The sequence below is a fragment of the Crocodylus siamensis genome, chromosome 13 (assembly GCF_052110815.1).
Source record: "Crocodylus siamensis isolate JL-2025a chromosome 13, ASM5211081v1, whole genome shotgun sequence".
Taxonomy (NCBI): Eukaryota; Metazoa; Chordata; order Crocodylia; family Crocodylidae; genus Crocodylus; species Crocodylus siamensis.
The window spans coordinates 22,105,964-22,118,389 of NC_143407.1; the positions used below are offsets into that span (position 1 = coordinate 22,105,964).

At 48.7% G+C, this 12,426-nt stretch overlaps 1 protein-coding gene across 7 annotated transcripts in view; it reads right to left on the reverse strand.

The window, feature by feature from the left end:
• The window catches only part of SH2B2 (SH2B adaptor protein 2), a 71,362-nt gene that overhangs the window by 36,772 nt on the left and 22,164 nt on the right, over window positions 1-12,426 (reverse strand). For 4 of the 7 annotated variants that reach the window (XM_090025714.1, XM_090025708.1, XM_090025715.1 and 1 more), the window contains exon 2: window positions 5,140-6,027. In XM_090025714.1, coding sequence (XP_089881840.1) covers window positions 5,140-6,000 — 861 coding nt within the window. In that variant the 5' untranslated portion in view covers window positions 6,001-6,027. Of the gene's footprint in view, window positions 1-5,139; window positions 6,028-6,173; window positions 6,328-7,204; window positions 7,412-12,426 lie in introns of all 7 variants that reach the window. The other 3 variants (XM_090025709.1, XM_090025711.1, XM_090025712.1) reach the window with 2 other exon arrangements.

Genomic DNA, 12,426 nt, shown 5'->3' on the forward strand with positions numbered 1-12,426 from the left:
GTCAGTGAATGGAAACAAGATATTTCACTTGTTTGATGACACCCAGAATGGTTTCACCCTAATGGATTTTCCATGTGTACTGATCTAGTACATACACGGGTGTTTTTCCTCCAGCTCAATTTCAGGCTAATACACTGTGAGCAACAGTTCCTTTAGCTGAATAAAATATTGGAGTCCAATATAAATTGTGTACACTGTACACAAATACCTGTGTGCACACACACTTCAATTTACAAGGAATACAATTTAAGCCCTAAACATAGATTTAATATTGTAAATCAACAGAGGAAGGGGATAAATGAACAACAACTATTAATGGATTAGACCCTAACTATGAATTTGGCCTAATGGGAATAGAAATATTTTTGCTGAATACTGTGTTTTGATTAACTACATGCACAGACATGCACACACATACAGATGCCTCTTTTTGTTGATTTTAAACTTTCCATTGCTAAGTTATTAGCCCCAATATAACAGTGTTATGGGACTGAGGTAAAGCTCAGTGAGATGTGTAGAAAGATGCCCAACACCTTCAAGGGAATTTGGATCAGGACTTTGTGCACAGTGGTCCTAGCAGAGGACAATGCTGAAGTCTCTCTCTTTAGAACTGAACTACTTTTTTAGGCTAGGTAAAGACAAGACAGAACTGATCTAAGTTGTACAGTTCTCTGCAAGCAGTATAGTTTAAGGGCACAGATAGAAGTGACAATTTTTGCCCAATACAGCCATAGAAAGCAGTTTATAGGCGTGACCAAACACAAACACACAGCTGCAAACTGCTTCAAAAATGGCCAATTGGGTGAAAATCTGAACCCTCATTGCACGAGAGCAGTGGCGACACATAGGGGCCACATGTGCACCCCCTGACAGCACCAGTGTACCCTGTCAGGCCACGCTCCCCGTTTAGCCGGCAGGCAGGGGGGCAGGCGGAAGCACCTGTGCTCTGCCAGCTGGGGAGCAGGACCGCCAGCAAAAGCGACCGTGTTTCTTTTTGGTGAGTAAGATCGGCCACTGGGGGACAACCCCCCCACCGGTCACTGACAGGTGCCTCCCCCCCACCCCGCCCCCCGACTCAAGAGGCACCACTCGCCCATGCACAAGGGGTCAGATAAACACATTACAAACTTCTGTAACTTCTGTCTGTGCTGCCTGCCAGCCTTGAGCTGTTTTCAGAATAGGAGGGGGAGAAAGGGAGCAGAAGGAGTTGGTCTGGGGGTGGGAAGGCTCCAATACACCCACTCCACCCTTCCACGCCAGCTGGGGAACCCCTGGATCTAGCTTCCTCAGCTCCCTTTCCCCCCTCCCATTCTGGAACAGGGACAGGCTGGGAGAGAGGAGGGGCCACTGCTATGGGAACTTGGCTGCAGGCTGGAGCAAGCAGCTAGATTCCCTCTCCCTGGACCCAACAGTGAACTTCTGTTTGGTCCTGGGGATCGCTGCAACTCAGAACACTTCCTGCACAGCATTCTCAGTTACAGCAGGGAGCTGCACCTTAGATCAGTAGCAAACTGAACATACATTCACCCTTCGGTGGGGTGGGGGGCAAATCTTAGCCTGGTTTCTGCCATTTTTAAATCAGTCTGTTATGGGTTACAGGTTTCTGATCACTTATACTAGTGAAAAGCATAACGTCTATCCCTGGCCTTAAGGAGTAGAATGGGCTGGTGATTGTGAGAGACAGTAAAATTCTTTTTTGTTTTTTTTAAATCCATAACTATAAAAAACAGGAAACAAATCAAATTGTATACAGAACTGCTGGTCCATATGTAGACTAACTGCTGACTGAGATTTAAGCAGAAGGTTTAAAATATCAGAGGAGTGTAAGACCAGGGGTGACAAAGTATAGCCATCTTACATTTCTTTAGCTCTGTTCATCCCAGGAGATACCACAGTACTTCATAGACTTGCTCACTGCTATACAAAAACCACCTCATTCACCTCTGTATGCAACCACTGCTGGAGCAAAGCACAGGGGCCACTTAACAGCACACAGGGACATTCCACAACGCTTTTGCAAAAGAAGGGATTAATACTTTTAGTTAAGCTAAAAAGTCCCATACCACTTAGGCAGGCAGGCTTGGGTTTGCCTAGGACTCTGGAGGCAGTATTATTATTGCTGTAAACATTGTCCTAGGATTTTTTGTAGCTTTGGCTGTCATATGCAAGATAACACTTCCAACAGGATAGAGTCTTTTGCCACTGTACTAGGGTCTCGACTCACCGCTGCTTGGGGAAGTGAGGGCAAAGAGCATACCATGTATGTTGTTATCACCACCTACCTGAGCTATATGATTCTTAGGAGTCTCCCGGGGCAAAGGCTACTGCTAGCCAGGTGTATGAACCATCTTTTCAGGGTGATAACACTAAAATTGGCCAAGGAGACTGTGTCCTACTTTGCTAAATTAAGGCAGGTTTGTGTGGCCTGGGCTCCATTTCGTCTAAACGGCAAGATTTCTTAGGTAAAATGTTTGAGCGCCATCTCAGAGACACAGACTAGCATTGTTATACCATAGAGCATAACAATTAGGCCTGTGCGAAGCGGCTAGTATTCACTTTGGATTCGGATTCAGCTGATTAGTGGTACAGTGATTCGATGCAGTGATTCGAATCACTGTCCTGATTCGATTTGGCCAAATCTGATTTGGAGATTCAACAGCAGCCAAATCTCCAAATCAGCCAGGCCAGGCCCATCCCCCGCCCCTCTCCCAATGGCTGCCCCACCTGCCCCAGCTCCCAGCACTTGGGGGAAAAAAGCCCCAGCTCAGCAGGTGCTGCATAAGCCCATCCCGCCCCGCTCCCTTCACGGGTGCCCCACACAGGCCAGCTCCAGCCCTTTAAGAAAAAAAAACCTGAAGAAATCCTGGGACTCACCGCTCCTGCTGACGGGGGGTGATCCCCACTGCCCCCTGCCACATGGGGGGCTCTGCACAAGCCCCCGAAGCCTTGAGGCTGCACCAGGAGCAGAGAATCCCTGGGGCTTTTCTCGGCTTTTTCTTTTTCCTTAAAGGGCCAGAGCCCTGGCAGGCAGGGCACCCACAGTGAGGCTCGTACAGAGCCCCCCATGCAGTATGGGGCAGTGGGCATCGCCCCCCACCCAACAGTACCCAGTGAGCACCAGGGCTTTCTAAGTACTGAGCTGGGGTGGGCAGGGGCAGCAATGGGGGGGGGGGACTAGGGAAGCAGGTGGAGGTCAGGGGGGCATCAGGGTGGCTGGCAGGGGTCCCCCCATGGTCCCCTCCCCCGCCCCTAGTACTTACCAGCTCTGCTGCAGCCTGAATCAAAACTCTCCAAACCTTTGGCATTGATTCAGACCTTTAAATTGGTCCCCCGATTCAGTTCGGAGATTCAGCCACTGAATCGGGCCAAATCTCCTCTGAATCCAATTAGCACCCGAAGCGTCGCACAGCCCTAATAATGATGAATTCTGTTCTATTCCCCTATTTTCACAACCTCGTGATACTACTGACTACATGTAATAATCAAACCATAAGCAAGTTCATTGTCAAAAGACAGCACAAGTTAAGCTGAAATTAGGGACAGGCTAAGGAAATGGTTTCCAGATCTGGATAACAGTTAAGTTGGCCTAGGTATCTGAAGCCAGATCAAGGGGAGCAGGCAAGCTCAACACCATCAATCTCACAAGTTTCTGATCTTGTGAGACCTTAGTCCAGAATGACTAAAGGCTCACAAGACTGGACAGTTACTGAGAGATTTCAGTGGGCCCTGAACTGGTGCTGGAAATGAAGACCCAGGACCTCATAGGAGGGAAAAAGCCCTAATAGGATCTTAGCTCATATCTAGTAGAAATCCACTGTCCTTAGGACAGGAGGGACAAAGTGCAGGAGGGACACTTAGTTCTTCCTTATCCTGAGTTTCAAGAAGGGAGGTTAAACATCAGAGCCAGGAGGCACTGAAGCCACACCCTGCCTTTACATCTTGGAAACCCCTGGGTGAGGCCAGGTAGAGATGCCCCAGACCCTCTGCAGACCCCATCTCAAAATACATGAGCGATATTGCTAATGGACTGAGAGCGCAGAACAGCTCAAAGCCCTCACGAGCTAATTTTACATCCCTCGCCATTCACCGGCTTGCTGACAAGTGGTTCTGGGAGAGGCACCCAATAAAATTCTCATTAGCCTCACAGCTAATGGGCAGAGAGATGTGGGGACTCAATATCAGCTTCTGTGAACTAACATTTAATCAGCAGAAATGAATTGTTACCTGGGGCTAGAGGAGGGATCTGTCTGTCGCAGGTTAACAGCTCCTAGAGAGCCATTCATCTGTGTAGTGCCAGAGCTTGTGACTTCAGGCCTTCACACTGTGACCTGCAGCCAGCCTGAGCAGACAGTAACACAATATTGCCCCTTTCTACAGCAACAGGGAAGGGAAGGGAAGGGTCTCGGGTTCCCTTGCTTGCTCTGGTACATGCCCCCTCATTATCTTTAGCCTCTCATTCACTGTAATTGTCCTCCCGGGAGGTAAGAGACTGCTTCTAGTTCCCAGGTATAAGTGGAGAAAATGAATCCCAATTGTGAAGCGACTTCCCCAAACTCAGATAAAGAGCCTGTGATAGAGAAGGAAACAAATCCCCAGGTCTCAAGTGCCAGGGTAATGCTCTAAGCATGGGGCCACCATCCCACCAGCATGGAGGTAAGAACTAGCTCCAAGGTAGATCTTCCACTCAGGAGGAAACACTGGTGACTGTTTAAAACTTAGCTCAAAACCTTGAAGACGATGGCGAGCTGGAAGTGTTGGCTTCAGGGAGTCTCAACTGGCAGTGGCACAGAGTGTCAAAAAACTTAGACAAGAGTCAGGCGCAAAAAAAATAAACATAAACACTGAATTATGCTTCACCCTGCTGGGTCATTTAGGACCTGGAGGCAGAGGCTTAAAATAGACCAGCTGAAACAATGAAGGAGAAAAACCTGTCAGCATCATACCACCCCAGCAGAAAGCTGAAAAACTGATTCAGCCATGTGGCACTCTAATGAAGTGCAGCCTGGAGACATATCACTAAGGGTCTGTGGGGCAAGAAGCATTACCGCTATAAAGTTGCATGCTGCAGACTAAGCAGGTATGATCAAGCCAATTAGGATGGATAGGAAGAGTCTTCCTAATGAACCTTTGAGGACTTACCTTTGGAGGTACGTAAAACTCCAGCAAGAACCTCTCCCCCTCCATCTTCACCGCTTTCCTTAGCATCAACCGACACTTCTGCCACTGAGAGCTACCCACGCAGTTCGTGTCATCTGCAACCATGTAGCGGAGGGTGCCCTCCCTCTGAATGTCCACCAATTCCACCTTGGAAGATTGCACCTTCGACAGCCGCAGCTTGTGCGTCCATCTCTCCCTGGTGTCGTTATGCTCCTTGTTCCCAGAAGGGCAGTGCTCTCTGTCTGACCTCCTGCTACTCTGTGTAGCCTCTATGCCTGGCTCTGGAGAAGACTTCCTGTGCCACATCTCCTTCATACCATCCACCACACACAAGCTCATGTTCCTCAAGGAGAAGCCTTTCTTGAACTTTGGCTTGGAGGTGGCATGTACAGACACATCCTCTGAGCTGCGAGAGTGGCCATAGGAAGAAACTTTGTGTGCCTGAGCCTGCTGCGACTGGCTCAGATACCTGCTGGAGCTGACTGGGTTGTCCATGCTGTCCAAGGATTCTGTGGAGGTCTCCTCTTTCCTCTGTATGACGTCTCTCCCGTAAGGCATGTGGCAGTTCTGTAGCCCCACAAAGGGCACGATGTTGTATTTGGTCGGGGAGTCGGACACAAATACCCTGCTGACCTCCAAGCTGAAGACGTCCAAGAAATTGGCAGCAAAGTGGTGGGAAAAGGAGGTCTCAGCCCCTGGGGTGTCGTAGTGGGGATTCTCCTTCAGGAACTGGCAGAACTTCTGAGCAAAGTCCACGGCAGCTGCCTGGGCATGGAGCTCGCAGAATTCCCTCCAGTCAGGAAGCTGGGAGGAAGATTCCTGGCAGAGGGCATCACCATTCATGACTGTCCCATTCCACCTACCAGCAAACTGCGGAGGCAAGTAGAAAAGAAGGTCAGTGAGAGTTCATATACAGGACTCAAAGCATGCACATGTGCCTGCGGTGCACACATGCATGCACAGGGCACTGCAGAATTACCCAGGACAGGGGAAGTCGGTGAGGAAAACAAACTCACCCTTAAGTCCCTACAGCAGGCCACAGTGTACAAAGAACATGTAAACCTATGGATAGTACAACCATATTTCTCCCCTGATGGTCACCTCACTTCAGTCTCTCAAATAGTGATGGCATCTGCTACAGAGTCAGAGTGGACTATGGAAGACAAAACCCTATTCGGATGACAAGGGAAGCCCCAGTCAGTATGTGCACGACTCCCCCGCTTTTGCTTTCAGCCCCTGACCCTTTCATGCAGGTACCATGCTGATGCTGGAGTTGGTGAGGTGAACTTCACACCACCCATACAAGCCTGTGCCTTCTGAATTTCACTCCCAGTCTCAGCATTTTACACAGATTTGAACACCTAGCTAAGCATTGAAAAGACCGGAAACAGCTGTGCCCCCCTTCCGCCAATCAAAGCAAACTGCAAGGGACTCCTGTAGCAGTCTGTGCTCCATCATAGGGGAGGTCCCCCAGCTGTCAGGGCTATGGGACCCGGGCCAGGATCTTGTGGTGGGGCCGAACTATAATTTGGTCCCCACATTCCCCTGCCTGTGGAACCGGCGCCCACCGCAGGGCCATGCAGGCAGCGGACCATGGCTCTGCCTGGCCCCAAGCTGTCAGTGCTTCAAGATCCTAGGGTCTCCCTGGTCCCACCCACTCATCTCTCTTGCTCCCGCTGGCCCATGGCCCCAGACACCTGTGCAGGTCCTGCCCTCAGCACGGGGTTTGGGGTGGATAGGTGGGGGTGCCCAGGCAGCGGGGCTGGGTCCAGTGGCAGCAGCCAGAAGGAGCCACCACCACTGGGGCTGCCAGGAAATGGAGTCTGGTCACCACACTGCATGAGCCCCACTGTGCGCCAGGAGGTGGCAGGACCAGTCACACATGCCATGACCTGGGATGCCCCCTGTGCCTGGGCCAGGTGGGACTGAGCGACCAGCTGCGGGTTGGATAAAATATCCTCAGCACACCTGATCTGGCCCACGGGCCATTTTTTTTGCTCCCCCCTATGTTATAGTCATTTGGCCCCTCCCACACATCTTTTAGCACCTTTCACATCAGTCTTCTTCAGAGATGGACAGCAAAAATGAGAGTGGCCACTTCCCATCACCAATGAAGGGTTCTTTCAAAATGCCCTGCAGCGATCACGTGTACAGTGGAAATAGGAGCTATTGAGTGTCAGGCTTCTTCTGTGACCGGAGGTAACCTTTCAAGCTGATGCAGCAAGAAGAGAGGCAGAAACCTCCGTGATGTAGTCTATGAGATGAAAGGAGAGAAGGGATATATTTTGGGATGGACTTCCAAGTTTATGCAAGGATTAGCAGAGCTGCTAATGCAACCTTGTGCTCCCCCCTGCTGAGATGGTACAGAAGATTAGCTCTCGGGCCCGGAGTCAGGACTGCTGGGTTCTCCCACGTTCTCTACACAAATTTGGGCAAGTCACCTATCCCTCCATCTCTGTGGTTACAGGTAAACTACTCAATTCCAAACGTGCCCTGCACCTGCCACTGAAAGAAGGCAGAGGCCCAAGCAGAGAATCTGGCTTTAAACTCATGGCCTTTTCCAGAGCTCATGAATCCACAGTTCTCAGTTACGGTCAGCGCAGCAGGAATTCATAGATATTAATGCTACGCTGGAAAACCAATCCAGCCAGGGGATGAGGGGGAAGGGCAAGGGAGGCTGATGTTGATCATTATTGATAGGAGGGATGAACGGTGTCAAGGACAGTCAGTGTCACATGGGAACTGCAATGAGGCCCAATAGGGAACACAGGGTTCACAGAGCCCCTCACAATAGCAAAGGGGCAGGACTAGATCGATTTTGAAGTTACTTCCTGCCTCAAGCTGAAGACAGGGAGCCTAAAAATATTTGGTCTAACCCACCTAAAGGCAAATTTGGGGCAGGAGACTGCATCCAGCCACTGTTTCCAGTGTAGAAATGCTAGCAAGGAATGAATGCTGGTCTTAGAGGATAGTTAGCCACCTCCCAGTTAGAGGAGTCAGGGTTAAGTGCTGCTCTGGCACTGCAAGCAGCAGTCAGAGAATTCATTTTCATTATGCCACAGGCTCTCTTCCGGTTCTTCATTAGCAGGATCCGCAGCAGAGCAACATCCCACATAACAGCTGTAACTTGTGGCCAAGTGGAGGGGAGAAAGGCTACACACACATTTGCGTAGAAACTGCTTTAAAGTACTGCAACTGGCATGGCGCCTTCTCTGCAGGTGTGTTAGCTGCTCCATAGCTGTGCATATGTGGCCTCCATTAGACTGCCAGCAATATAAAGGCAGATTTTAATGTCCAAGGTAAAGGGAGAGGCTCTTTTGGCATAAACCCTGTTCCACAACAAATCAGATTTGCAAGTCTCCCTACCCATAAACAGTCATCCATGTAAGGTTAAGTGGAGTGTGTGCAGACCTTCAATTTATACAGGAATCTTGACCTCAAGAGAATGAATGGGCAGTCAGGGAAACATTCAGCCTTTCACACTTTTCAATTCTGTATCAGGGGCTCACATTTTTTTTGCTATATATTAAACTTTGGGGGGCCCTATTTAAAAGTTGATTGTTTCATGGTGCCCATTGTTTAGATGGGAAAACAGAAGCTCAGAGATGGGGGAGAAGGTCGTGTCCAGAGGTCTCCTGGCTGCAGAGTTGGAAACAAAAGCCAAGAAGCAATTAGCCTGAAGACTCAGACTCTGGTCCCCAGAGCTGCCAACAGACCAGCTTCATTTGATAGCTCAGCAATGCTGGGTTTGGGGGTGGAAGATAGGGGTCCTTCTTGAATATGAAGTGTTCTGCACTAGGAAAAGGAGGGCAGAGCCCTGCACAAGGTTGCATTCATTTACAGAACATGCATTAGAGACCAAAGCAGCTGGGCATTATTCCACAGTAACACTCCTTCCACCCACAGGAAAGAAGCTACCACCATGCAGAGGGAAGAACAAGGGAAAGAGTCAATAGGACCTCAGTTCAGCTGCCAGGTAGATTATCAAAATATTCCATGTACTCTTGAATGAGTTGCATCAACCTGCTGAGGGCCGAATTATTTATTTCCTTGGCCCAGTTCGAGACATCACTGCTCATTTTTGGAGGTAGCAGACACGCAAACAGTTTTGCTCAGCTGAGATGCTCCTGCCTAGCAGGCTGCTCACTGCTGGCTGTCAGCTTGGGACACACTTACACACTGCAAATCTTCACAAAAGCACAGAGCTCATTGCTGAGCAACAGCAGGACTGGCTCATTAGTCAGGGTGTGGGGACAGCAGTTTTGTATCCAGCTGACAAAGACCATCCCGGGAAGAAGGCAGGTATCATGGTCCAGGCAGGGGGCTGAGACACCAAAGTGCCAGGTTCAATGCCTCCTTGCAACACAGCCAGCTAGAGCAGCTCAAGCAAACTACTTCACCTGTTTCTCTGCCGTTTAAGCTGCAAGGTCTTTGGGGCAGATGGTCTTTTGCTATAGGGGTTACTGTAATATAAACAATAAATCCTATGGCATTAAAAAAAACAAAAAAAACAAACAACACACCAAACAAACACAAAACAAACAAACACAAAACACACACCACACATCCTGCAGGTGAACTAAATGTACCTCAGTAAAAATCAGCAAGAGGCAGAAGAGGGAGGGAGTTTGGTGAGCTCATATTCCTAGAAGAGTCTTCAACATCCTACATAAACACTGAGCATCATCCCCTCCACTGGCAGCAACTAAAGAACCTTGCTTCCCAGAAGAGGGCCCTCCATGCCAAAGAGCTGCAGGGGTGAGGCAGGGCTGGAGAAACTTTGCAACGTGTCATCTGTGCTGTACCAGTGGGCAAGATATACTTCTAGCAAAGCACCATTCATTCGGCTTTGCCCCCCAACTCAACAGGTCCTCAGAGGAAGTCACTCAAGTACTCCCCGACTGACGTGGATGGACAGTCATTCATCTCACTGAGGGATGGGGGGGGGGAGGGAGGGGGGAGCTGATAAGGAAGTCCAGTTTATGCCCATCTGCGAAGCGCTCCGAGCTCTCCCGATGCAAGGCACCGTACCAGTTGCTTCCTCTCTGAAGGATTTTGTTCTATAAAGTTGTCACATTTCCCTGAAAACCATTGCTCAGGCAAAGCCATTCTGTTTCTACTTTTAAATCCACGATGAGGAATGGGAGACTTGCATCTCAGGAACTTCACCAACTGCAGAATGAGTTGCAGCTAGCTGGAAGGCCCTGAAGCCAATGCTCCCCTACCCGCAACTCCAGAACAGCCACTTCAGAGGCCTCTAATAAACATGTACTGAGGCTATTAATTCTTCACTCAGTCTAGTGCTACAACCCGTTTTAGAGGAGAGGTTTTACAGTAGATAGTTATGCCTAATGGTAGAGTGAGTGGGGCTGGCTAAAAACTCAGCATTGATTGTAGGAAAGTGCATCGACTCCTCAGAGTTGCTGACTAAGTTGGAAGAAGTTCCACTCAGAACAGTAACAGCTTCCCACAGAGGGTGGGCATAAGCAAAGGATGTCAGCAGAAATACCTTTTTCAGGAAGCAATAAATACAATAGTGTCTTTAATTGTCTCTGTTATAAACCCCACCCCCCCCCGCCAGAGAGATAAGTGTCACACAGGAAAAAAGTTTAAAGGATTATGTGTAACCTTATCTACAGCATGGCAAGGAGATGCCCTGATAACATAGGGCTCCTGTCTGCAGAGCTAGAGGAATGGTGCCTCTCAGTAGCAGTCCATCTAAAAACAGGCCTCCGTTGGTATCTTTATTCCATGCTCCTACTCAGCACATACTTTTTCCCAAAAATGAAGAACTACAGCCACTTCAGAGTGACACTAAAGGGATACCCAGCATTGGTTAGGCTGTTTCAGGTGAGTGTACTAGCACTCAGAAGGCTCATTTTAATGCAGCTACACCACCTCCTTTCTGGGATCTGATGCACAGAATGGGAGCAAGTGGGGGTAAAGAATCAAGTGTTCCATTTTAGGACCAGGTTTTTCTTAGAAGAATAAAAAAAAAGATATCCTCCATTTATTCACAAAACAGGCAGATGCTTCTGCTGCTGGGATTCACAGAAGTTTAGGACTAGAAGGGACTTTGTGAGATCACTGGGTCCAGCCCCCCTGCTCTGGGCAGGAAAGACAATTGGGGTCAAATAACCACAGCAAGGTGCGCATCCAGTCTCTTTTTAAAAAAGATCTCCAGGGTAGGTGCCTGCATCACCCCTGCTGGGAGTCTATTCCAGAGTCTGGTCACACGAACCATGAAGTTTTTCTTATGTCCAGTCCAAAACCTTTTTCTAGGAGTTTATGACCATTGCTCCTGGTTTCCCCTGGGGCACTTTGGTGAACAGTTTTTCACCTAGCCCCTTATGCTCACCCCTGATATCTTTACCAGATGCCTGTCAGGATTGAGCTGCCCTGACCAGACCATGCCACTAGGTCCTAGAAGCAGAACTAAAGGTAAATGCCATCTCCACAACCCAGCGTGTCCATGGCCCCTCAGCAGCATTTGCTAACATGACATCAGGTTGTGCAGATGGTGGTACTGGATGTGTGATGGGGTCTCTGGAGGCATGGAGCTGGACAGAGAGAGAGCCTCCCCATTTGATCTCACCTTGACTACTGCAGAGCTGCTGCATGGCAATGAGCCCAACAGGAGCCAGATTTTCCAAACAGGAAGTTCTTAAATTTTCTAGACAATTAGCTGCCCAGACAACTGCTAAGAGCGGAGAAGAGAGGCTAGCTACAGAAATCATGGCATATACATCAACACGAGAGAGAGATTGGTGCATGGGAGCTGATGGAACAATTTCAGCAACTGCTCATTTGATGGTAAATTATACTTCCCCACTCTCACCCTTCCTTTGGATGGGCTGCAAGATGTTGGGCAAACAGGAAGAGAAAGATACACTTTATATTAAATGAGAGAGAGATTAGGTTTCCCTTAACGTATCTATTACAAGGATGGTCTGTTTGATGCAACTGGAAAGAAAAAGAAATGCTATACTCCAGTAAGGTCCTGTCACAATGCAAGGGTTGCTTGTTTGTATGCTAAAATTACTGATGTCATTCCAAACTCCAGAAAACACCTGGCACTGGGTAGATTTTATTAAAGATCAATGGTCTCATCATGAATAATCACATAAGAGAATATTTACACCTGCCTGTCAAGGGGAGCTACCAGTATTGGATTGCATGCATCTGGGTCCTTAAAGAGATTCAGGGGCTTTTTCTTAAGAGGAAACAGGAAGTTGGAGACCCTGTACTTTCTCACTAAGAAGTTATTTT